The sequence below is a fragment of the Caenorhabditis elegans genome, chromosome II (assembly GCF_000002985.6).
Source record: "Caenorhabditis elegans chromosome II".
NCBI classification, from domain to species: Eukaryota; Metazoa; Nematoda; class Chromadorea; order Rhabditida; family Rhabditidae; genus Caenorhabditis; species Caenorhabditis elegans.
Window position 1 is genome coordinate 1,127,938 of NC_003280.10, and position 25,146 is coordinate 1,153,083.

Consider the following 25,146-nt stretch of genomic DNA (forward strand, 5'->3'; position numbering starts at 1 on the left):
CGGTCGACGGGAAAATGAATTTTAATCTGAAATTTCAGCTCCTCGCCACTTAAAATGTCAAAAACCGTAACAATACGGCGCCCATCGCCCACAAAAACCTCAGAAGAGCCCGCTGCTCACCAGACTCCGATTTTCACACAAACCGCCGCTGAAATGCTCGGAATTACCAGCTTGAACACAGAAGCCGCCGAATTATTGGAGTTTTTGGTAAAAAATCCGGGATTTTGTGGTTTTTTTTGCGATTTTTTAGCCAAAATTCCATTAAAACGCGGATTTTTCACCCTTACATTGCAGAAAAAAATTTTTTGAGTCAAAAATTCAAATTTCCCACCGATGAAGTGCTGTAAACGCGCTCCAATGAGAACTTGTCATTGGGGCGCTGTTGCAGCAACACTTACAAATTTTTACGTAAGAATTGTAGATTTTCCTGTAAAATTTAAGATTTGGTTCAACAAAATGCTAATCATCTGAAAAATTGAATTTCACTCCAATTTCAAACGAGCTCCACTGACAAAATGACTAGAAATCTGTTCCAAATTGCAATTTTTGTGGCTTCTGTACTTCTAGCCTAATTTGGGGGTGAAAAATTCAGATTTTAATGGATTTTAAGCGATTTTTAAGCATAAAATCCATTAAAATCCGTATTTTCCATCCCTGGATTATCCGTAGAGCACATTTGCCACCGGAGATGCGGAAGCTATGCCCAAATTTTGAATTTTTCAGTCCCGTGAAAAGCTGAAAGAAATTGTTCGGCTCAGCGCAAAATGGACGCAGAAAAGTGCTCGGCGCCGGATGGCCGTGGCCGATGTGGAACACGCGATCCGATCTACCCGACAGTGCGGAGGCCTCAATATTTCCAGCGTTGACACTCTGAATCTCGGAATTCAGCAACTTCAACCGATTCAGGGGACCTCGACGGGGATCTACTCGTTTTTGAAATCGTCTGCCGACGTGGACGTTGATAAGGAGGATACGGAGACTTTTATCAAGATTCCCAGGGATTTGAGAGTGATTTGTGCGTTTTTTGAGCCCGAAATTTGAATTTTACAGCCGAAAATTCAAATTCCGGCCAATTCGCAACCGCGCTCCATTGCTAAAACCACGTTTTTACAGCCTACCCACTTGTCAATGAAGGACAGCCGGTTCAATCCGAGTACACGGTCAATGTAGACGAAGATGACGGAAACTTTTTCGAGAAAATTGTGCCCGAAGTGATGACGATGATTCCTGAGAAAAAGTATTGATTTTTTCTAGTTTTTCCCAATTTTTACTTGAAAAATTGGAGATTTCCGTGGTTTTTTCGGCAATTTTCACGAAAAAATTGCGAATTTTAATGGTTTTTGCCAATTTTTACTTGAAAAATTGGAGATTCCCGTGTTTTTACGGCGATTTTTACCCAAAAAATGCCATTTTAACTGATAAATTGCACTAATTGACCCAAATCGTGATTTTCGTGGCTTCTGTGCTTCTACCTTATTCTGGGGGTGAAAAAGCTGATTTTAATGGGTTTTTAAGCCGAAAATCCATTAAAATCCGTATTTTCCAGCACCGGATTATCCGTAGAGCACATTTGCCACCGGGGGATGCGGAAGCTATGCCCAAATTTTTGCTTTTTAGCCCAAAATCTTGTAATTTCTAGCACCAGTGAGGCAATAACGAAAATTTAAGCCAAAAGATTCGAAATTCCGGCATTTTAGGCCAAAAATCCGTCAAAAATTCAATTTCCCCCCGGCCGCACGTTGAAAATGCGCCTCAATGCAATTTTGTCGTTAGAGCGCACTTGTACACATGAAAAATGCCAAAATTGTGTGGAAAACTGATTAAATTTAAATTTCCCGCCGACCGCATGCTGCAAATGCGCTCCAATGCGTATTTTCTCAGATTTTCTCATTTGAGCGCATTTGCACCTTTTTTTTAAATAGTTTTTGTGGCACCTGTGCTTCTGCCCTAATCTTGGGACAAAAAGGACCGGTTTAAATGGATTTTTTAGCCGAAAATCCATTAAAATCCGTATTTTCCACCCCCGGATTATTCGTAGAGCACATTTGCCACCGGAGATGCGGCAGCTATGCCCAAATTTTCATTTTTCCACCCAAAAACTTGCAAAAATTGCAAATTTTGCAGCACACCGAGCTCCTCGACCACGTCGAGTCTTCAAATGTTCCGTGACGCTGTAAAAACTGCAAAAATCGACCAAAAAGTCGGCCTGAAGCCGTCGACGATCGAAATTTTGACCGTTGAGCAGCAGATTTTCATGAAGGATATTATTACGGTGTGCATGGGACAAGATGACAAGAAACGCCACGAGGCACTGTATACACTGGAGACTGACGCTGGATTACAGGTGGAAATTTGGGAAATTCGAAAAATTCGAGAAATTTTGACCCAAAAACCACGAAATTTGTTTGAGAATGCGACTTGTAGGCCAAAAATTCAAATTTCCCGCCAACCGTATGCTGCAAACGCGCTCCAATTTGAATTTGTCATTAGAGCGCAATTGCAGCATGCGATCAGCCGGAAACTTGAATTTTTCGGTTAAAATCGAGTTTTCAAGCAATTTTCGTAGTTTTTGAGTCAAATTTAGCAGAATTATAGCGAAATTTGCATTTTTTCCCTCAAAAATTCAAATTTCCCGTTAACCGCATGCTGCAAACGCGCTCCAATGCTAATTTGTCATTGGAGCGCGCTTGCAGCATGCGGTCGGCGGGAAAGTTGAATTTTTGAGTCAAAAATCGATTTTTAGGCCAACTTTATCAGATTTTAACCGAGAAATTCAAATTTTTGAGTGAAATTCACCATTTTCCCCAAAAAATCCAAATTTTCAGGTCTTCCTACCGCACCTAACCGAACGAATATGCAAATCAATCTCGGCTAACATCTCACAACGCTGTCTATCACTTATTATCTATGCCGGACGTGTTTTACGGTCCCTAAGCCACAATAAGGCCTGTGACATGACTGTTACGGTGAGAAAATTTGGAAAAATCTGAAAAATTTTGAATTTTTCACCGAAAAAAGCTTGGAAATCGATTATTTCATTCAAAATTTTGAATTTCCCACCGACCGAATGCTCTAAGCGCGCTCCAACGCAAATTTATCATTAGAACGCGTTTGCAGTGGCGCCAAATTCAAATTTCCCACTTAAAATCCCCAATTTTCAGCTTCATCACGTGCTCCCAGCCCTCCTAAGCTGCTGTGTCGGCCGGAATATGTGTCTGCGACCGGAAACCGACAATCACTGGGCGCTAAGGGATTTTTCGGCGAAAACGCTCGTCGGATTGGTTCGGTTAGTAGGAAAATCGAAATTTTTAAGGAAAAATGACCTAAAATCGGTGAAAAATCGATTTTTTAACGCAGAAATTCAAATTTCCCGCCGATTTAATGTTGCAAACGCGCTCCATTGATAATGTGTCAATAGAGCGTACTTGCAGCATGCAAATGGCAAGAAATTTGAATTTTTGGGTTAAAAATTCGACTTTTAACCGATTTTAGCCGGAAAAATTGGAAATGTTTATATTTTCCTATATAAATTGGAAAAAAATGACGGAAAAGCTTCAAAAATGGAGTTTTTGACCCAAAAATTTGAATTTTCCGCTGAGTTTATGTTGCAAACGCGCTCCATTGATAATTTGTCAATAGAGCGAACTTGCAGCATGCGACCGGCGGGAAATTTAAACCGGGTTTCCGGAGAAGATTCTTGAACTTTTCGGCATAAAATCTTTGAAAATCGTGAATTTCAGTAAAAAATTCAAATTTCCAGTTAATCGCGTGCTGCAAACGCGCCCCACGGCCAATTTATCAGTGGGGCGCACTTGTAGCATGCGGGCGGCGGGAAATTTGAATTTTTGAGTTAAAAATTCGATTTTTCAACGATTTTCGTCATTTTCAAGGCATTTTTTTTGAATTTTTTAAAATTTCCAGAGACCAAGTGGACAAACACGACGCCGGCCGTACCGCCCGTCGCCTTTTCGATTTTTCGCATCGAATTTTTCGCGACACGGGCTCCTCGTTCTCGATGATCTACGGAACCGTCCATATCCTTCAGGAATTCGTGGCGGGACCCAAAAAAGCCGCTTGGCTGCTCACGGAGCTCGGCGAGACGAATGCGCGGTGCAAATCGCACATCGAGTCGGGCTCACGGATCGGAGCATCGCAACTGTCGATTCAGGAGGCTCAGAAGCTTAATCAGCAGATTTTGGTAGGTGTAAACGCGCTCTAATGAGAAAATCGCCGAATTCCGGCGATTTTCTCATTGGAGCGCAATTGCTAACCTTTTTTTTTTCAGAAATGTGAAAATTCCATCCGAAATCGCTACAATCTACAGCAACAGGCTCCCGGAGTACCCATAAATCGACGATTTCATTGAAAATTAAAATTTTATCCAATTTTAACAATAAATTCAACAAAAAAGTCTCAAAATCCGAATTTTCTCAAATATTCAAATCATCATCCGGATCACTGTCGTCTAGATCGTCCTCCTGATCGGGTTCGTACACGATTTGGCCGCCAACTCGGATTTTTTTGGTGGCGGCGTCACGAAGAGCTACTCCTGGAAAACATTTGGTTTCAAAATGAAAATTTGGGCATAGCTTCCGCATCTCCGGTGGCAAATGTACTCTACGGATAATCCCGGGTTAGAAAATATGGATTTTAATGGATTTTTGACTTAAAAAATCATTGAAACCGGTATTTTCTACCCCCAGATTATCCGTAGAAGCACAGGAGCCACAAAAATTGTAAATTTGAAGAAAGCGGGATTTCGGAGCATCGTACTAATCGATAATTTTGCGAAAATTAATTTCTAGCTATTTTGTCAATGGAGCGCGTTTTAAATTGATTAGGAATTTGGATTTTTGACATTTTTTCGCAAATTTTTTAACAAAATTCGGAATTTTTGTGAGACAAAAGTTTTTTCTAATATTTCAGTTTAAAATATGTACATTTTGAATGAAAATTATCTAAAAATCCTGCTGCAAACGCGCCCCAATGACAAATTCTCACTGGAGCGCGTTTGCACCATGCGGTCCGCGGGAAATTTGAATTTTTAGGTCAAAATCTGGCTTTTTGGACGATTTTCGTGGTTTTTGGGCCAAATTTTTCACTTTTTTCAGCTAAAAGCCTAGTTTTTCCGCAATTTTTCGTCTCGTACCATCTTCTTGTCGGGACACAAAGAACGGCAAATCCATGGCTGCTTTTCCGCTCTCTGAACCCAAAGAAATTCCCGAAATTCCGGCAGAAATCGAGTTTTCCGCCGAATTTTCCACTTTTTTCACCGTTTTGAATGTTGGCTTCGTGCCAGATGGCGGCATTGTGATGATTTGGTCCTGAAAATTGGAAAAATTAGGTTTTTTTTGGTTAAAATTTGAATTTTCAGTTAGAAAATGCAATTTTTATCGAGAATTTCGGACAAAAATTGATTTTTACACCGAAAACTTGCTAAAATTAGCTGTAAACAGTTCAAAAACTCCGAAGAAGACTCAAAAATTTAAAATTCCCGCTGATCGCATGATGAAAGCGCGCTCTAATGCTAAATTTGCATTAGAGCGCACTTTCAGCATGCGATCGGCGAAAAATTTGAATTTTCGAGTCAAAAGTCGTACCATAATCGTCAAATTTCCCTTTTTATCGAAGACCGTCGTCTGACACTCGAAAATCTCCGGGTTTGCGGATTTTTTCCTGAAAAAATCGATTTTTAATTCGAATTTCTTGAATTTTCACGTACACTTTAAACGTGGAATTTGTGAGGTGCTCAAGGTGCGGTGTAGCTGGAAAATCCAACGAAGTTACGATGAAAATTCGCTTTTTCGCTGAAATTTTCCGTTTTTTTTTGGTTTTTTCATGTGAAAATCCAACTTTTCAAGGTTTTTATCAAGTTTAGCGTCTTGGAAATGCCAAAAATCATTGAAAAAACGTCGAAATCCGCAAAAATCACGACTTCTCGATCGATTTTCTCCACATTTTTGTAGCTTTCATCGGAAAATTCGACGAAATCCTCGTTCCATTCCACGTGGAACTCCTTATACCACGTGGCAAATGCCGAGTGGCAGATTATCGATTTTTTGTCGGTTTGGAGAGCCGAGCGCAGGATTTTCAGAGCTTCAAGTGGGTCGGTGTCTGGAACTGTTGGGTTTTTTGGGCGAAAAATTAGTTAAATTACATTGAAAAACTGCCACGGAGGATTTGGGAGCATCGTAGAATGTTGACATGATTTTTCTGAAAGAATAAAATAAAATTAGACGAATTTGAAAGAAATATGGAAATATTCACGATTTTCGGTTAAAAACTGGTAAAAGCAGGATTTTTGGTGGAAATTCAACTTTTAGGGTGTTATTTTCGCGTTTTTTAAGGAAAAAACCACTTAAAAAATTCGAAAAAACAGTGAAAATTGAAGTTTTCCGGTGGAAAATTGTTTTTCTCGTAAATTACTGGATTTTCCTCGATTTCTATAGCGATTTCCTTCAGAAAATGTAATTTTGAGGTTTTTTTTGCTGATTTTCACGTTTTTCAATACAAAAATCTTCGAAAAATTGAAGAAATTGGCAAAAAATCGCAGTTTTTCGTTGGAAAAAAAGAGGCCCCACGAAAAGGGGAGCAGAACGAAAAGGGGATCTGCAAAAAGGGGATCTGCGAAAAGGGGAGATACGAAAAGGGGAGATACGAAAAGGGGAGCAACGAAAAGGAGATCTGGCACTGTGCCAAACGCTATTTTTCTCGAAGAAAACGATACAACGATGCTCCGATGTTACGCGTCGCGTGTTGTTAAGCGTATCTTCTAGAAGAAAGTTTTAAAAATCAACGTGCGTTGCGTGAGAAAAAATGCGTTTTGTGCGTTTGGCACAGTGCCAGATCCCCTTTTCGTTGCTCCCCTTTTCGTATCTCCCCTTTTCGTATCTCCCCTTTTCGCAGATCCCCTTTTTGCAGATCCCCTTTTCGTTCTGCTCCCCTTTTCGTGGGGCCTCGAAAAAAATTCGCTAAAAATAAAAATATGCAAGTGCGCTCCACCGAACACACATTTTTCGGCGGAAGTTTGGATTTGTTTTTTGTTATTTTCAGTGATTTTCAATGATTTTTGCCATTTTTCCACGGTTTTTCTTGAATTTTTCGACTTTTCCGCCTTAAAAGCGATTAAAAAACTGAAAATTTATGCGAAATTTCAATTTTTACGTGCCAAACACAGGTTTCCGGCAGTTTTTCGATAGTTTTTTATATGTTCCAACAAATGTTTCATTTTTCTTCTTTTCCTTTTGTCCGTTGAATGGGGAAAAAGAAAAGAAAATACTGGTGAATGAGCCCCAGCCGAGAGAGTGGGACGAGGCGAGAGACGCAGACGGTTGTGCAGAGCCCAGTGTGTGTGACATGTGTGTGTGTGTTTCTGTTGCTCGGAGAGCCCGAGAGAGGTCACTGCACCCCCCGAGCAGCAGAGGAACCAGCATTTTCAATTTTTGCGCACTTTTTTTCCGCTTTTTTCTCCTAATTTTCCAATTTAAACCCGAAAAAATCAATAAAAATCAGGGTTTTCAATGAATTAGCGGTAGAGCGCACTTTCAACTTTATGGTTTTTTTTTGGAAATTTGAAAATTTCATTTAAATTTGGCTATAAACGTGAACTTTTTTTCAAAATTTTTGCCACAAAAGTTCGAAAAAAATTAATTTCACGTAATTTACCAAATTTTTCCAAGAAAAAATCATTTCCCGGCGGAAAATCGTCCCGAGCAGGTGATTTTTGTTATTTTTTCAGGGTTTTTAATGTTTTATCTGAAAAAAGCACACTAAATTAAGCCATTAGCTTAGAGAAATTCGTTTTTAAATAAATTTTGGAAAAAAAAATTTTTGGGTCAAAAAAAAAATTTTTTTTTTGGCCCAAAATTTTTTTTTCAAATTTTTAAACATTCCTATCTTATATATACTAATTCAGCGAATTTTTTTGGAATATGCTTAAAAATTCATTTTTTAGGCCCTAAAAGTTGGCAAAAAATCACTAAAAAAAAAAGGAAAATCTGAAACATTGCAATTTTTTTCAGATTTTTTTCTGAAACTTGACCAAAAATCTTTCCATCTTTCGATATAACAAAGAGTTTTGGCAAAAAATCAGAAAAAAAGGAAAAAGCCATCAGTAAGCAAATATTGACCCTTCCATAGGCCCCCTATAGGTTGGAATTGTGAAATAGTTCGACTTTTATATGATTTTATTCGGTTTTTAGTCTGAACAATATAAAGTAAAACAGAAATTTCTGTGAAAAAACCATAAAATTATCGATTTTTCAAAAAAAAAATTTATTTGGAAATTTTCTGAAAAAATTTTTTTTTTTTTTTGAAAATTTTTTTTTTTAAATGACATCACTTTATTTCAAATAACAACGAACATATGAAAACAATAGTCATCATCGTATTTGTCACCAAATTGCCTAAAATTTCGCCTATTTTGGAGCATATTTGGTGCTCTTTGAGCTCTGAAACTGGGGTATATAGGCATTTTTTTTTCGGGGTTTAGGGAGTTTTTTCTTGAGTTTTTTGGCGGAAATAGGTGATAATACACTATAATTAATGTATAAGATAGGTTTAGAAAAATTAAAAAAAAAATTTTTTTTGGAAAATTTCGAAAAAAATTTTTTTTTTTTTTTTCAAAGTTGGTTGGCAATTGCTTAAAACTTTAGTCTTTATTATTTTTCACAATTTTTACTATAAAATCGGCTTAAAAACCGAATTTTCAGTAAAAAATTCCGAATTTAGGGGCTAGGGGCTCTAAGTTCGATTTTTCTCGGATTTTTTAAATTTCGGTTAAACTTCTATTATTATATTCCTATAGAACAGTATATAAAACAAAGTGCATAATCTTTTTTTTCAGGTAAAAAAACCGAAAATTATGCCGTTCCGAAGCGAAAATGGCAGCCAACAGGCTCCGGCGGCGGCTCAGCGACGAAGTAAGTGAGCCTAATTGTACTTTTCCCGAAAAAAATTCCGATTTTTTGTGCAATTTCAGAGCAATATAAGTATATAAACGTTATTTTCAGAGCCATCCCTTGTATATGGACAGTTTTCGCAGGAAATCACTGCTGCAAAACCGCCTCCGTGGAGCATCACATTTTCCGACGGAGCCGAGGATAATCAAGGTATTGCGTTTTTGGCTTAAAAAATGAAATTTTTGAAGGAAATTGTGTAAAATAACTGAAAAATTGAGTTTTAAACACAAGTTTGGAGAGATTTTTAAAAAATTAAAAAAAAAACAATTTTTTTGAAAAATTTCCAAAAAAAATTTTTTTTTTTTGAAAAAATTTTTTTTTCGAAAAAAAAAATGTCTAAAACCCGGAATTTTTGATTTTCAGTGATTATCAACAATTTTCATCGCAAAATCCGTATAAAACACTAAAAATTTGAAAAAAAAATGAAAAAGAATTTACAGAAAAACTAGAAATTTTCGGGAAAAAACGTGAAAAAAATACAATTTTTCACGTTTTTTTTTTGAAAATTGTTTGCTGTAATCAATTGCAAATATTTTTTTGCGAATTCAGAAAAAATTTTGGAATAATTCTGAAAAATTCTCAAAAAAAAATTTTTATTTTGGAAAAGTTTGAAAAAAAATTTTTCTTTCTAAATGTTTGCTATAAATTGTCTGAAAAGTGAGTTTTTATTCAGTTTTCACGATTTTTGTCTGAAAATTTGTTCAAAACCCTCGAAAAATTTGAAAAAACTACTAGAAAATCAAGAAATTCTAGAAAATATGCTCAACCAGGTACCCACTACTTTTCTGTATCAAAAATTGAAATTTTCCATGTTTTTTTATAAATTTTATACGTAAATTTAGGTAAAATACATGAAAATTTGGGTTTAAGAAATCTGGAGCGATTTTCAAAAAAAAAAAATTTTGGAAAATTTTTGAAAAGTTTCCGAAAAAAAAATGTCTAAAACCCGGAATTTTTGATTTTCAGTGATTATCAACAATTTTCATCGCAAAATCCGTATAAAACACTAAAAATTTGAAAAAAAAATTCAAGAATTTACAGAAAAACTAGCAATTTTTAGAAAAAAACGTGAAAAAAATACAATTTTTCACGTTTTTTTTTGAAAATAGTTTGTTGTAATTAATTGCAAATATTTTTCTGCAAATTCAGAAAAAATTTTGGAATAATTCTGAAAAATTCTCAAAAAAAATTTTTTTTTGGAAAAATTTGAAAAATTTTTTTTTTTCTAAATTTTTGCTATAAATTGTCTGAAAAGTGAGTTTTTATTCAGTTTTCACGATTTTTGTCTGAAAATTTGTTCAAAACCCTCGAAAAATTTGAAAAAACTACTAGAAAACCAAGAAATCCTAGAAAAAGTGCTCAATTTCTGAAAAACCAGCTACTCAACTTTCCAGTATCAAAAATTAATATTTTCCATGTTTTATACAAATTTTTTTCGAAAATTGAGGTAAATTACATGAAAAGTTGGGTTTAAGAAATTTGGAGCGATTTTGAAAAAAAAATTGAAAAAAATTTTTTTTGGAAAATTTGTCCAAAAAAATTTTTTTTTTGAAAATTTTTTTTTCGCAATTTTTGTTGAAAAATGTTTAAAACATGGACTTCGATGTGATCTAGATTATTTTTAACTAAAAATCCATACATATTACCCTCAAAACCCTCAAAAAATCGACCAAAAACCATAAAATTCCCGAAAACCTAGTTTTTTCGCAATTTTCTCCGGATTTTTTAATGAAATTAGTAGAAATGCTTCTGTTACACAACAGCTAACCCAATTTATGATCTACAGTGGTAAAATAGGCGGAACCTGACCCAGTTTACCGGCCGCCGCAGGCGGGGGCAGTGATCTCTGAAATAGGCGCCAATGGTAGGTGGTGGTGGTGTGTTGCATTGTTGCATTGTCTGTTCAGATGATGATGGGTTGATAAGAAGACCCCCTCTTTTATCAGCAGTGATTATCAGAGAAATCTTAACAATTTCACCCGATTCCCCGGGGGAAAAATAGTGTGCAGCGAACGTTCATAGGTTAACTATATGCTGAAAGTTCTGGAAATCCAATTTCCAACGCTGAAAATTGGCTGAAAATGACTTAAAGTATGGGCAAACATGATCCAATACTGATTAAGAATGAAAAGTTGAAAATTTGAAAAAAAAAAATTTTGGCCTAAAAAATTTTTTTTCTGATTTTCTCTCAAATTTGTCTGAAAGTCTGATTTTAGTGTGTTTTTCACAATTTCAAATGGAAAAATCACATAAAACACTCAAAATCTATTGAATAATTACTATAGATATAGTAGTGAATCACCGACGTACATATAGTATCACTACTAGTGATACTATATGTACGTTTAGAGGTCACTTATGCTGAAAGTTCTGGAAATCTTATAGAACATGTTGGAATTTGGCTGAAAATGGCTTAAAGTATGGATGAATGTGATAAAATATTGATTAAGACTGACAAAATTGGAAATTTGAAAAAATAATTTTTGGCCAAAAAAAATTTTTTTTTGGAAAAATTCGAAATTGTTTTTTTTCGATTTTCTCTGAAACTTGTCTGAAAATTGAATTTTAGTGTGTTTTTTACAATTTCGACTTGAAAAAATTACATAAAACGCTCAAAATCTATTGAACTATACTGCTATTATAAGAGTGCTATTATGAATGTTTAGATTTTAACTTGGCTGAAAAAAATGACTAAAAGTATAGATTAATGTGATTAAATATTGATTAGCAATGAAAAAGTTGAAAATTTGAAAATAAAAATTTTTGGCCAAAAAAAATTTTTTTTGGAAAATTTTCAAACAATTTTTTTTTCGATTTTCTCTGAAATTGTCAGAAATACTGATTTTAGTGTGTGTTTTCTCAATTTTCACTCGAAAAAGGGTACAAAAAACTGCAAAAAAGGGTACAAAAACAGCAAAAAAAAATGGCTTTACACATTTATTAGGAATGAAACAGTCGAAAGTTTGGAAAAAAGTTTTGGCCAAAAAAATTTTTTTTTGGAAAATTAAAAAAAATTTTCAACAAAAAATTCTCGCAAATTTCCAAGTTCTCTCTAACCTACACAAAACAGGGTATTACAGCAACACCAGTAGCGATAAAAAGTGAAAATGAAGTGGTCAGACAACCGTAAAGATAGACTGTAAGAATTGAAAGCAAGCGAAAAAAAATAAACACAAAGCAAAACACTTTTTTTTTTCTGAAATTCTCCATTTTTTGTCTCATTTTTGGGTCTATAATATAGTTAGTTAGGCCCGAAAAATCGAAAAATTAGAAAAAAATTTTTTTTGAAAATTTTCACAATTTTGGTTGTAGAATCCCCCGTTAATCTCAGAAAAATTATAAAAAAATCGGAAAAAATTTTTTTTTTTTTTGGAATTTTTTAGTGTTTTAGGGCTAAAGCACCCCCTTTAAGCTCAGAAAATTAATGAAAAAAATTTTTTTAAGAAAAACCACCGGTGGACAGCATCTGCGACGTGGCAATTGATTTCGAGTCGGCCACACTTGAATCCATCAACTACGTTGAGCTCCTGGGAGTGCTCGGACTGCCGTTTACGAGTAGTGTCTGTCAAGTTAGCATCAATTTTTCGCAACAGTGAGTTTTTGGGGAAAATTGGAAAAAACTGAAAAAAATTGTGAAAATACTCAAAAATATGAAAAATCTAAAAAAATCTAACCCTGAAATAAAATTCAGAAAAAAAAAATTCCAAAAAAAAAATTGTTTGCGAATAGAAAATGCAAGAATAATGTGAATTCAATTATTTAGTACGAAATTTTGGAAAAAAAAATTTCCTTAAATTCGGTATAAAATTTGAAATTTTTGGAAAAAGTTTCGAATCTTTTGAATCAATTTTTTCGGTTCTTCTACATGTGAACAAAGTTCTGATATCACTTACATGACCGTAGTTCGTAGAACACCTCATACAACAAGCCCGGAGCACACACAAAGGAGCACCACTTTAACTATGGTGATGCACATGCTTTTCATTTCAATTCGCACTGATAACCCCATATATTTATGTAGTGGCGTGATGATAGTGCTTATAAAATCGGGAAATCGTCGGAGTTGAAGACAAAAAGAATGGTCTCATTTCGTTTTTGTATTGAGTTTTTACTCGGATTTTTTTGCTCGTTTTAGGTATTGAAGCTTTTCTGAAAAAAAAATTTGGCACAAAATCTGTTCCAAGTGTCCAATTCGAATTTCTCTTGCCGAAAAACCGGAAAACCGGCGAAAAATTGGCCTGAAAGTTATCTGGATAGTTTGCTCCACTATTCGACTACGATGGTGTTAAATCTCAAGCTGAAAAGCAGCACCGCCCATTTAATGGTTTTTTTCCCCAATTTTCTCTGGAACTTTTTTATTCGTTATAGGCCGTTTGGTTCTTTAGTTTTTTGCATCTTGATTTGGCTTAAAATACACGAAACTTGAGCTCTTCTCCCACTTGTTGGCTCATGGCCCTGGAAAATCTGGAACAAGCTCCAGCTCTTGGCTAGTCTCGCCGCTGAATCTTTTTGCACTGCACACAATTTACTACACGTTGCCAGCTCACATTTAAGAGAAGAAGCTTGATTCCCCCCCCCCCCCCCCCCCCACAAACTTCGGTTATTTGTTCTCAAAATAGAGTGGAAGCAAAAGTGGAGCTCCTCCCAAATCCTGGATCCTGGGCTCTGGAACACGCTCCACTCACATCTTGGCTCTTTTTGCCGCTGAATTGGTTTGCACTGTATAACCTTTACAAGCTCACATTCAAGAGCTTTACTCCCTCACGAACTACGGTTATAAGTTCCCCCAAATGAAGTGAAACCAGCTCCTCCCACATCTTGGCTCTTTTCGCTGAGATTTTTAGGCTTCAGCTCACTTTTCTAGAGACGATTGAAGCCTCGATTCTTTCTCCTCCGAAAAATTCGCATCTCATTAGTTCTTTCCCCAAATGAAATTGAAACGAAAAAGATATAGCCAAGAGAGACGAGGAGAGGGGGTTTCGATTAGGATCTATTGTTTCTCCTTCTCCCGTCGATACACGGATCATCATGGAGCGTCTACAGTACCTCTCTATTCGGAAGAGAGACTTAGAGAAGAGATAGGCGACTTTTGATAATATCTATACCTCTTCTCTTCTCCCCCATCTTTTTCTGCAACTTTTCCGTCTTCTTCGTTTTCTGAGACACCCGCATTCCATCCATGTGGGTGGAAACTGAATTCCTTCCCTCAAAATGATATGGGATTTTGTTTTGATTTGGTTTTGCGAGAAGAGCACAGAATCTGGAGAAGAAGCCTACCTCCGCCTACGCCTATACAGTGATGATCCCCCCGCCGCGGAGATCCGCATGACCTACTCCCGCCTTGCTTTGAAGTTTGTGTCTCGTCATCTCCGCCGCCGAGAAGGGAATCTTCTTCTTCTTCTCCTCTCCTAACAATCGTTTCGAGGTCATTTCTTCCGCCAACAGCACCTCGTCGTCGCGCATCTCGTTTTCCTTTTCGACCATTCCCTATGTCTATGCGTCCGTCTCTCTCTCTCTCGATAGTTATGTACAAGACTATTACTGGGTACATTGTGTTGTTACTAGGCCTTTTTGAGGACTAATAGGCTTAGCCGCATAGCTTATTTTTCTCAGATTCTCTATGTTTGGGGATTTTGGCTTTTGTTGGACGCTGGGCTTCTTCTAGCATTGCTAGTTAGTCCGAAGCCTCATAGGCCTAACACGGCTTGGTTTCACGAAACATCTGAGCTTCTTCTATTGTTACTTTTAGTATTGCTGAATTATTTCCGAGTTTTGATTTCCGATTTTTTTCAAGCTAACTTGGTTGGCTGTGCATTTTTTTTCCGGAGCATCACATTTATTCCGACACTATGGTTGCAACTTATATTAGTTTTTCTCTGAAATTCTAGAATCCCTGTTGAAAACTGTATTTCTTGCTAAAAAAAAATTGGATAAATTGCCGGATATTAAAAAAAATTTTTTTTTTAATTTTGGAAAAAAATTTTTTTTCAAAATTTCCAAAAAAAATTTGTTTTTTTGAAAATCAACTTTATGATCATTTTGCCAGTATTTTTTGAATAAAATCACATTCCGGCCCTCTTATTTCCAACAAATCATACGTTTGATCTACCGAACACTTTAAAGCTTTAGAAGTGTTTAGTTCGATGCACCAAGTGCTTTGCCAGGCTATAACTTGGCTAATTTTGATGATATCATCAAAAAAATTTTTTGAAAAATGGTTTCAGAACTGTCAAATTGATTTTACAAAAAAAACCCAAATTCAAAAAAAAATTTTTTTCGAAAATTAAAAAAAAATTTATTTTTCAAAACTCAACTCTATGATTATTTTGGCAGTATTTTTCGAACAAATCACACACTTTTGATTTGCCGAACACTTTAAGGCGTCTACCTGTGTACCTGACCTGACCAGATTCATCAAATTTACTCCTCATGTGATCAAAACAAATTGATCAACAATTATGACGTCATTTTCTGATTGTTTCCACTTACTTCTACATAGATTCTTCTCAAAAATGAATTGTTTCAATTTTCCCACATTAGAATCAGGTCAGCAGCTAAGTCCAAAGTGCCTAGAATCAATTGATGGCGTGATTTTTCTACGATTTTTTATCACTTTTCCATCACCTTTTCCTTCTTCTTCACATCAGCCGTTTTTATATTAAAAGACGCGGAAAAATTTTGGGCTTATCACTATTCTGTTATCACTCGTTTTTTGCTCTGTTCGGTGCTCTTTTTCGGTCTCGAGACCCTCTTTACCGCAAAAAATTGGCTTTGAATTTGTAATTTTTAGTCAAAAATATGAATTTTTAGCTGAAATTTTAGATTTGAGGAGTTTTTGAAATTTTTGAACCAAAAAAAATTTTAGGGACAAAAGTTTTGGACCCAAAAAAGAATTTTTTTTCGCATTTTTTTTTTAGATAAACAGTTATTTTATGTAATTCTAAGTCCTTCAACTTCTTTAAAAATATAATTTTCACCGTTTTCTATCACAAATCTCCAATTTTTTGCAGGGTTACGGATCTTGGACGGGCATTCACAATGGTTGTAAACGGGCAAAAACCAGATATCAGAACGATCGTCGTCAGTGGAAATGTATGTGATTTTGATAGTTTAGCACTAAAAATACAGTAAAATGAATGAAAATTTTGAAAAAATCGGAGAAAATTGAGCCTGATCGATGCACCGTGAGCATTTTTTCGGAAAATCGGAGAAAATCGATGAAAATGAGGATTTTTAACGTGAAAATCTAGAAAATCCGATTAAAAATTCCGATTTTCAATAAAAACTAACTTATAGGCTTCATAAGTTCAGATCGATGAGCACTTTTCTCGAGAAAATTAACAAAATCGAAGAATTTTCAGATTTTTAACCTAAAAAAAGCGTTTTTTCGATGAAAATTAAGAATTTTTCATGTAAAAATTGGCTTTTATCCAGAAAATATTGAGAAAAACCGGCCAAAAACTGCCTTTTCCTACAAAAATTGAGTTATGGCTTCTAAAGTTGAGATCGATGCACCATGATCACTTTTTTAGGAAAAGTTTTAAAAAATCAGTATTTTTAACGCGTAAAACTAGTGTTTTTTCATGATAAAATGTAGAAAATCAGTATTTTTAACATAAAAATGGTATTTTTGATCAAAAAAATTTTTCAGTCGCTGACCAACGATGCCGCCGATCAGTACGAGAGCATGGAGCAGTTCATTCACTCTCACGTGGCCGATATTGAGAAGAGAAGGCCCATCAAGAGGGTAAGTTGTTGGGCTTAAAATGATGAAATTTGACTGAAAATCCAGAAAAAACGAAAAAATTTGATCCAAAATGAGCTTTTTTTGGCATTTTTAGTGCAAAAATCGCAAAAAAGTGCTCACTTTTTGTCTATTTTTCGCATTTTTTGGACTAAAAATCACAAATTTCTCGCATTTTTTGCCAAAATTGGTCGATTTTTTGCAATTGCTATGCAAAAAATTCCGGATTTTCAGAGTTTTTCAGCTTAAAACCGCAAATTTTCCCCAATTTTTTTCAGCTCCTCGTCGCCACAAATGGAATCGCCGCTATGCGATGCCTGATGACTGCCAAAAAATTTCTCCATCACACATTCCGCAACGATAATCTCATCCATTTTGTCTGTATGACCACGGAAGACGAGATTCAGTCAATGTCAGGTAAAAATCTGCGAAAAAACGGAAAAAATCGATGAAACTTTGTGAAAAATGATCATTTTTAATGTAAAAATCAGTTTTTTCCTGCAAAAAATTCCTTTAAAAACCAAGAAAACCGGCTAAAAAGGTCAATTTAAATCGAAAAATCTGAAGACAATTGTAGAAAGTCGATGAAAATTGGTGAAAAATGGGTGAAATTGGTGAAAAAAAGTGGATTTATTTTCGGAAAATCTCGTAAAAAGCAAAACAAAATGCAAAAAAAAATGTCCAAAATCGATGGATCATGACGAAAAATACGTTGAAATTGCTATTTTTTACCAGAAAATCTGCTTTTTCCTGAAAAAAATTAGCTTTTTTACCTGAAAAACTAGTAAAAAAGTGGAATTTTTATTCCAAACTTTGAAAAAAACCCCGATTTTTGGCTGAAAATCGATTTTTTTTTTCCCGAAAAACCAGAGAAATTAGGTGGAACATTGGAATTTTCAACTCAAATTCCGAAAAAATCACTAATTTTTCCTTAAAACCCCCAAAAATCGATAGAAATTCGTAAGTCACAAACTACAAACTACAACCCTAATCACTCAATAATTTTTTTTCAGAATCCCTCCGAATGCCGAACATCACACTTGCCGAGTCGCCATCCGGTACCAACAAGAACAATTTCGCCAATGTCGACGAGATCCTGAAGCACGCGATCAAGTACGAGGTCGATGCCGTCTGGGCCGGATGGGGACACGCTTCGGAGAATCCTGATCTACCGCGCCGGCTCAATGATCACAATATTGCGTTCATCGGACCCCCAGCTAGTGCTATGTTCAGTTTGGGAGACAAGATCGCGAGTACGATCATTGCGCAGACCGTCGGAGTGCCTACTGTCGCCTGGTCGGGATCCGGGATCACTATGGAGAGCATCGAGCGATCCCGTGGAGATTTCGTCGTGGTGCCAGAGGATCTGCTCGAGCAGGCGTGTGTCGCCAACTACAAGGAGGGTCTCGAAGCGCTCAAAACTCACAATATCGGATTCCCCTTGATGATCAAAGCGTCGGAGGGTGGAGGTGGAAAAGGAATCCGAAAATGCACCAAAGTCGAGGACTTCAAGAGCATGTTCGAGGAAGTTGCCCAAGAGGTTCAAGGATCCCCGATCTTCCTGATGAAGTGCGTCGATGGAGCGCGCCATATCGAGGTTCAGCTCCTCGCTGATCGTTACGAAAATGTGATTTCCGTGTACACCAGAGACTGCTCGATTCAGCGACGGTGTCAGAAGATCATTGAAGAGGCACCGGCGATCATTGCCAGCAGCCACATCAGAAAGTCGATGCAAGAGGACGCAGTGCGTCTTGCCAAGTACGTCGGATACGAGTCTGCCGGAACTGTCGAGTACCTGTACCTACCAGCCAGTGAGGGTCAGGAGGAGCACTATTATTTCCTGGAGCTGAATCCAAGGCTTCAAGTCGAGCATCCCACCACTGAGATGGTGTCGAACATCAGCATCCCTGCTATTCAACTTCAAATCGCTATGGGTCTCCCTTTGCATAAGATCAAGGATATCCGGAAGCTCTACGATCTTCCGATTGATGGAGACTCTGAGCTGCCCGACGAGGTGTTGGTGGATACGAAGCTTCATGCGATCGCCGCCAGGATCACATGCGAGAACCCGGACGACAGCTTCCGTCCATCCACCGGAAAGGTCTATGAGATCAACTTCCCGTCGTCGCAGGATGCGTGGGCGTACTTCTCAGTTGGAAGAGGATCCAGTGTTCATCAATTTGCTGATTCTCAATTCGGACACATCTTCACGCGTGGAACCAGCCGAACGGAGGCGATGAATACGATGTGCTCGACGTTGAAGCATATGACGATCCGATCGAGCTTCCCGACTCAGGTCAACTATTTGGTGGATCTGATGCACGACGCTGACTTCATCAACAACGCCTTCAACACACAATGGCTGGATAAGAGGATCGCCATGAAGATCAAACAGAAGTGCAGTCTATCGATGAGTGTGATCATCGCAGTCAGTGCCGCCGTCATCGGAAGCTCCCGAGTCACAGGAGTCTTCGAGAGCTTCGAGGAATCCATCGATCGTGGACAAGTTCGCCCGCCGAACGATCTGACTGAGACGTTCATCTTCGACCTTGTCAAAGATCTCAACATCTACTCGTTGAAGGTAGTCAGAAGTGCCGAGAACACCTTCGTCATCATCCTGAACGGATCCAAGGTGACCGTCGGAGTGAAGGAGCTTCAGAATGGAGAGTTCATGGTGACTCACTGTGAGATTGTCTACCGATGCGCTTTCGAGGAGACCAAGGAAGCCTACAAGGTCACTGTGAACAATGAGATCATTACATTCGAGAAGGACAATGACGTCAGTGTGCTCAAGTCTCCGTACACTGGAAAGTTGCTCCAATGGAAGAAGGAGGACGGTGATTGGCTGAACGTCGGCGATGTCTACGCCACTGCCGAGTCGATGAAGATGGTGTTCCAGGTGGAGGTCGCCAAGGCGCCTGGAAGGTAGGAGTAAAGTGGGATAAGCGTGTGATGAATGGCGAGAGAAAGAGTGAGAGACGCAGGCGTTGCCATTCCGCGCGGGTGATGTGCAGGCGGGTTTCGACACGACCGGTACAGAAGGCGCCAATTCAAACAGGAGTTTCTCTCCACCGCGCGAATTGTCCTCGTCGTCTTAGAAATCTGCGTTGTTCTGCATCGATTTCGCTCGTTCTTCCTATAAATTATCCAAAAAAAAAAACCCCCCGAAAATTTTCCAGACTCCAGCGTGTCGTCAACGAAGGGGACCCGATCCATCCGGGAAGTGTCCTTGCGAAGCTTGTCGATCAGACGGAATCCGAAGCGGATCGGGCTCAGCCGTTCCATGGGACGTTCCTTGAATGGTCATGGCACAGCTCGAAGGCCAATGAGCAGTCGAAGTTCAATGATTGCTTGGCGGTAAGTGTGTGGAGATTTAGGGTTTTTTTCAGCGAAAAATGCAGATTTTTCACTTCAAATGCAATTTTTTGGCCTAAAATTGGATGAAATTCGGAAAATTTGCGATTTACTCGAAAATTGGCTATTTTCCGAGAAAAATGTCGATTTCACAGCTGGAATTTGAATTTTTCGCCAAAAGTGCAAATTTTGGACTAAAAATTGTTCGAAAACTGAAAATTTCCGATTTCTGACTGAAAAATTGCAATTTTCAACTGGAAATTTGAATTTTGCGCCAAAAATTCAAATTTTAGACCGAAAAATTCCGATTTTTTACGATTTGCGCACTAAAACGACCAAAAATCAAATTTTCTTTCAGCAATGCCAAAACCTGCTGGCCGGTTCGACACCGATGGACAGCGCATGCATTATCACCGAACTCTTCCATCATCTCAACGAAAGCCACACCGCCCACGCATCCGAAGTGCTCAATCAACTGCTCCGCGACTATATCAACGTGGAGAAGTATTTTGAGGGAAAAGTGTACGATGACTCGGTTGGAGAGATCAAGGAGGATCACCTCAGTCGGAAGGACGTTGTTCGGACCATCTACTCGCATACACAGATCAAATCGAAGAATATTGTGATGAAGGCGCTGCTGGGTGCACTGAAGCAAGGATCCGGATCGAAGTTTATCCCGTCGTTGTTGGATAATCTTCGACAGATTGGAAATCTCCATCATACCGAAGAGATTTCGAATCTTGCCCGTGAAATTCTGCTCTTCTACCACAGCATGTGCTACAAGAACAACTACTCGGAGATCACGGCCAGCGGCCTCAGACCTACAGGCCAGGAGGTCAAGGCTTGGCTTGATGGCCCGCTATCGAGAAGGCCGGATTCCAGTGGATGGAAGGTCATCCACGAGTACTTCTTCGATGAGACAATCGGATCGCAATGCCTTGATCGTTATGTGGCTATGCACATCTCCGCGGAGGAAGGATCCATTGGAAACACCTACCCGCTGCCTCAGATGAAATGCACCATTGATCACTTTACACTGACCGCCACGCCGAAGAGCTTCAACAAAGTCGTGCTGAAAGGGAACAAGCTGATCGTTGTCCGACTCTCTCTGGACTCCAAGACCTTCAATCAACAATGCTTCTCCAGTGAGAAGTTCTTGGATTGTCTCAAGACTAACTTCCGAAAGTACTGCAAGAAGACTGATGTGATCAATGTTTCGATCTTTGTTAAGATCACCGACGATCTGGAAGCTCATCAGGATCCTTCCACCCTGACCGAGCAAGAAGAGCAAAGAGTGTGCTATGCGCAGAACGCCGTCGTCGACATGAAGACGATCCTCGAGAAGGAGTTCCGTGTAAATCGAGTCAATACCGTGCTCTGCCTCAACGATCGACCCCTACCGCAACTGACGATCTTTGAGCAGGTCCGACTTGAGAAGGATCGGCTGCCAGCGAATTCCTATCCAGTGTTGTCGAAGCTCTCGACGGTTCGTGTCTCTCAGCATGATGATCCGACAAGCAACTTTGCCAAGCTCTTCGTCCGCCAGCAGCTGATCATTCCGGGGAACAATGCCGAGGAGGTTCAGAAGAAAATCTCGCAGGCGGTGTACCTGGCGCTGGACAATGCATGTACGGCTGCTCAGGTGGCGATGGCGAAGAAGACGAAGGCCAACAAGACATTCACATCCAACCACGTGTTCGTCTTTATCTCGTGCCCAGGACTCCCCGAGAAAGTGATCGGATCCCAGGAGCAGTTGGAATTCATGAAGAAGTGCATCACCGACGAGGTCGACAGCCACAAGGCGATCCTTGCCAAGCATCAGATCAACGAGGTCGAGGTGGTCTACGAGTCTGTGGATGGTCACAAGAGAATTGTGATCCGCGATGAGACCGGTGTCACTACGGAGGTGATCACCGAGTTCAGTGAAGCGTCGCTCGGAGTCTACCCAGTCATCAATACTATCGAGAAGAAGCGTCTCGCTGCTCGCCGAGTCAACTCATCCTACATCTACGACTTCCCAATTATCTTCGGAATGGCTGCTATGAACTTCTGGAAATCGGCGAGCTCTGCCATGGAGCTCCCCAACGAAATGGCTCAAGCTTTGAAGGAGCAACGCTGGCGCGAGTTCTTCCAAATTCGAGAGCTCGTCTTGGAGAATGGAGTTTTGACTGAGATCTCCGATGCTGAGATTCTCAAGAAACGATCTGCCAACGCTCTGAACAACTGTGGAATGGTCGCCTGGATCATGACACTGTACACTCCAGAAAAGCCACGTGGTTTCGACTTGATCGTCATCGGAAACGACGTGACCTTCCAATCCGGATCCTTCGGAACCGCCGAGGATGATCTCTTCGCCGCCGCCTCCACCTACTCCCGTGAGCACAAGTTGCCACGTGTCAACGTCTCAGTGAACTCTGGAGCACGCATCGGACTTTCCACGAAGATCTCGAAACTTGTGAAGCTTCAACTGGAGAATGAGGATAAGCCGGAACAAGGATTCGAGTACATTTACATTGATGGAGAGCACAAGGCACAGATTGAGGGAGAAGTTGTGTATGAGGAGTTGGGCAATGGAAGACTGAAGATCCTTGCCGTCATCGGAGCAAAGAACGAGAAGATCGGAGTGGAGAACCTCCAAGGATCCGGCCTGATTGCTGGAGAAACAGCGAGAGCCTACGCTGAAGTGCCGACCTACTGCTACGTGACAGGAAGATCCGTTGGAATCGGAGCCTACACGGCTCGTCTGGCTCATCGAATCGTTCAGCACAAGCAGTCTCACTTGATCCTTACCGGATATGAAGCTCTGAATACTCTACTCGGAAAGAAGGTCTACACATCGAACAATCAACTCGGAGGACCTGAAGTGATGTTCCGAAATGGAGTGACTCACGCCGTCGTTGACAATGATCTGGAGGGAATCGCCAAGGTGATCCGATGGATGTCATTCCTGCCGACACCCACAGAAGAGTTCCCGTTCTTCTCGAAGCACGGAGATGATTGTTCGGCTCGTGACGTTGTGATCCCATCGGATTCGGAACAGAACACCTACGACGTCAGAGATCTTATTGATTCCAAGAACCTCTCTAACCAGACTGGAATCTGCGACACGATGTCGTTCGATGAGATCTGCGGTGACTGGGCCAAGTCGATCGTTGCAGGCCGAGCCCGTCTCTGCGGAATCCCGATCGGAGTTGTTTCTTCGGAATTCCGAAACTTCTCCACCATCGTCCCAGCTGATCCTGCTATTGATGGATCTCAAGTACAGAATACACAGCGTGCGGGGCAGGTGTGGTACCCGGATTCTGCGTTCAAGACTGCTGAGGCTATCAATGATCTGAACAAGGAGAACCTTCCACTGATGATCATCGCCTCGCTGCGTGGATTCTCAGGAGGACAGAAGGATATGTACGACATGGTGCTGAAGTTCGGAGCACAGATCGTCGATGCTCTAGCTGTCTACAATCGTCCAGTCATCGTCTACATCCCGGAAGCCGGAGAGCTTCGTGGTGGAGCCTGGGCTGTGCTGGACTCGAAGATCCGTCCGGAGTTCATCCACCTAGTGGCCGATGAGAAATCTCGTGGAGGAATCCTCGAACCGAATGCAGTCGTCGGAATCAAGTTCCGCAAGCCAATGATGATGGAGATGATGAAGCGATCCGATCCGACTTACTCGAAGCTTTCCAGTTCCACCGAGCCAGAAGCTCGTGAGCAGTTAGAGGAGAGATATGAGGAGTTGAGCAAGACCTACAGGAATGCGTCGGTCGAGTTTGCGGATGCTCACGATCGTTGGCAGAGGATGAAGAGCGTCGGAGTGGTGGAGCATGTCACATCGCTGACGAACTCTCGGCGACTCTTCTCGGAGTTGCTCAGGAATGAGCTCGCCAAAGTTGGAATGGCAGAGATGTGAGTTTTGGAAAGAAAACTCCTCGGGGAAATCGGTGAAATTTCAGTCAAAAACTTCATTTTTCAACTAAAATCCCCTATTTTCCAGCTGAAAATCTAATTTTTCCCGAATTTTCAGCTACTCGTCAGCTCCTCACACAGTGAAGCCGTGCCTCGCAACAGCGATGACATGGGTTGAAACGAATCTCCGATCATATGTGCAACCGAACAGCTCAATGGACGAGCAATACACACAAATTGAGCAGTATTACGAGACGCAGTTTGTCGATGATCTTGTCATTGCGATTAATGAGGATCGGAAACGGTAAATTTTCAGGGTTTTGGCTGAAAATTGGCTGAAATTTCGGTGAAAAACCGACAATTTTCAGCAATAAATTCATAGAAATTATTGATTTTTAAGCCTAAAATTTGTATTTTTTCAGATATGAACAGCAGCTCAACACGTTTATGAACAAAATTTCTTCGAAGCGACGATAATAATTTTAACTCGAATTTTTCCCCATTTTTAATGCTTTATTGCGCTTTTTCCTCCACTTTTTCCTGTTCTGTGATATACAAGAAACCTATTCAGTGCCTTATTTGATTGACGACTACTTATACTTTTTAATAATTATATGAAAATTCTTAGCTCCCCGCCCGAAAATTTGCATTTTTTTTTTGGCTCTGTTTTACTGTGTTCTCAGCATTCCCCGCTTCCCTCCCCCAATTTTTCCTGCTCCGGGTGTTTTAACGGCACCGATTCTTTTTTTTTCAATTTTCTTTCTCTTTACTTGAAGTGTAATAAATATTGCCTGCCGAACATTAAAACCGAGATTTTTTGGCTGAAAAATGGGAAAAAGTCGATGAAAATCTGGAATTTTTGAGCAAAAAGTCTTGGCTTTTGGTAATTTTTTAACGGAAATTCGAATTGAGCTAGTTTTGAAACATGGTGCATCGACAGGGGAAAATCATGCCACTGTAAGGTGGTTGACAAATCCACCGAATCCTACAGTGCAACAATCATCGTAAAGTAAGAAGAGTGAACCTAAAATTTGAACTGTTATCAATGTACTGGAGATATTTTGATTCTCGCAGTTTTTTTCCAAATCCCCAATTTGTTTCAGTTCATGGTCATTCCTTCTTACTCATATTGGAGATTTCCAAAATTGTTTAACCAATTACCGGAATTGTTTCAAATTCTTCATA

At 39.3% G+C, this 25,146-nt stretch overlaps 3 protein-coding genes across 12 annotated transcripts; 2 read left to right on the forward strand and 1 right to left on the reverse strand.

Moving 5' to 3' along the window:
* Nucleotides 1-38: 38 nt before the first annotated feature.
* On the forward strand, nt 39-4,415 carry taf-6.1 (the record flags this gene model as incomplete). Of its 5 annotated transcripts, NM_061518.9 has the most annotated exons (8): nt 39-207; nt 724-1,015; nt 1,114-1,237; nt 2,125-2,344; nt 2,826-2,966; nt 3,162-3,286; nt 3,922-4,198; nt 4,286-4,415. In NM_061518.9, the coding sequence occupies 8 exons, from the start codon at nt 55-57 to the stop codon at nt 4,364-4,366; spliced, it is 1,413 nt and encodes a 470-aa protein (NP_493919.1). The 5 variants fall into 5 exon arrangements, with proteins under 5 accessions (NP_493919.1, NP_001305234.1, NP_001305235.1 ...); NM_001318305.3 differs by lacking the exon at nt 39-207 and having other exon boundaries at nt 793-1,015; nt 4,286-4,366; NM_001318306.3 differs by lacking the exons at nt 39-207; nt 724-1,015; nt 1,114-1,237 and having other exon boundaries at nt 2,159-2,344; nt 4,286-4,366.
* Nucleotides 4,365-12,880, reverse strand: W09B6.4 (Elongator complex protein 5; the record flags this gene model as incomplete). Of its 4 annotated transcripts, NM_001373678.2 has the most annotated exons (8): nt 4,431-4,549; nt 5,150-5,324; nt 5,601-5,676; nt 5,723-5,807; nt 5,854-6,120; nt 6,158-6,213; nt 12,414-12,580; nt 12,854-12,880. In NM_001373678.2, the coding sequence occupies 8 exons, from the start codon at nt 12,878-12,880 to the stop codon at nt 4,431-4,433; spliced, it is 972 nt and encodes a 323-aa protein (NP_001360474.1). The 4 variants fall into 4 exon arrangements, with proteins under 4 accessions (NP_001040822.1, NP_001309581.1, NP_001360474.1 ...); NM_001047357.7 differs by lacking the exons at nt 12,414-12,580; nt 12,854-12,880 and having other exon boundaries at nt 4,365-4,549; nt 5,854-6,114; nt 6,158-6,303; NM_001322700.4 differs by lacking the exons at nt 12,414-12,580; nt 12,854-12,880 and having other exon boundaries at nt 4,367-4,549; nt 6,158-6,215.
* Nucleotides 8,848-24,764, forward strand: pod-2 (the record flags this gene model as incomplete). 3 transcript variants are annotated; one of them, NM_001392999.1, is made up of 11 exons in its annotated part: nt 8,848-8,921; nt 9,012-9,110; nt 12,405-12,552; nt 15,971-16,052; nt 16,612-16,707; nt 16,983-17,121; nt 17,718-19,629; nt 19,884-20,061; nt 20,417-23,961; nt 24,080-24,265; nt 24,384-24,764. In NM_001392999.1, the coding sequence occupies 8 exons, from the start codon at nt 15,999-16,001 to the stop codon at nt 24,436-24,438; spliced, it is 6,165 nt and encodes a 2,054-aa protein (NP_001380055.1). The 3 variants fall into 3 exon arrangements, with proteins under 3 accessions (NP_001380055.1, NP_001254027.1, NP_001022401.1); NM_001267098.3 differs by having other exon boundaries at nt 8,864-8,921; nt 24,384-24,438; NM_001027230.7 differs by lacking the exons at nt 8,848-8,921; nt 9,012-9,110; nt 12,405-12,552; nt 19,884-20,061; nt 20,417-23,961 and having other exon boundaries at nt 15,999-16,052; nt 24,384-24,438.
* Nucleotides 24,765-25,146: the final 382 nt, after the last annotated feature.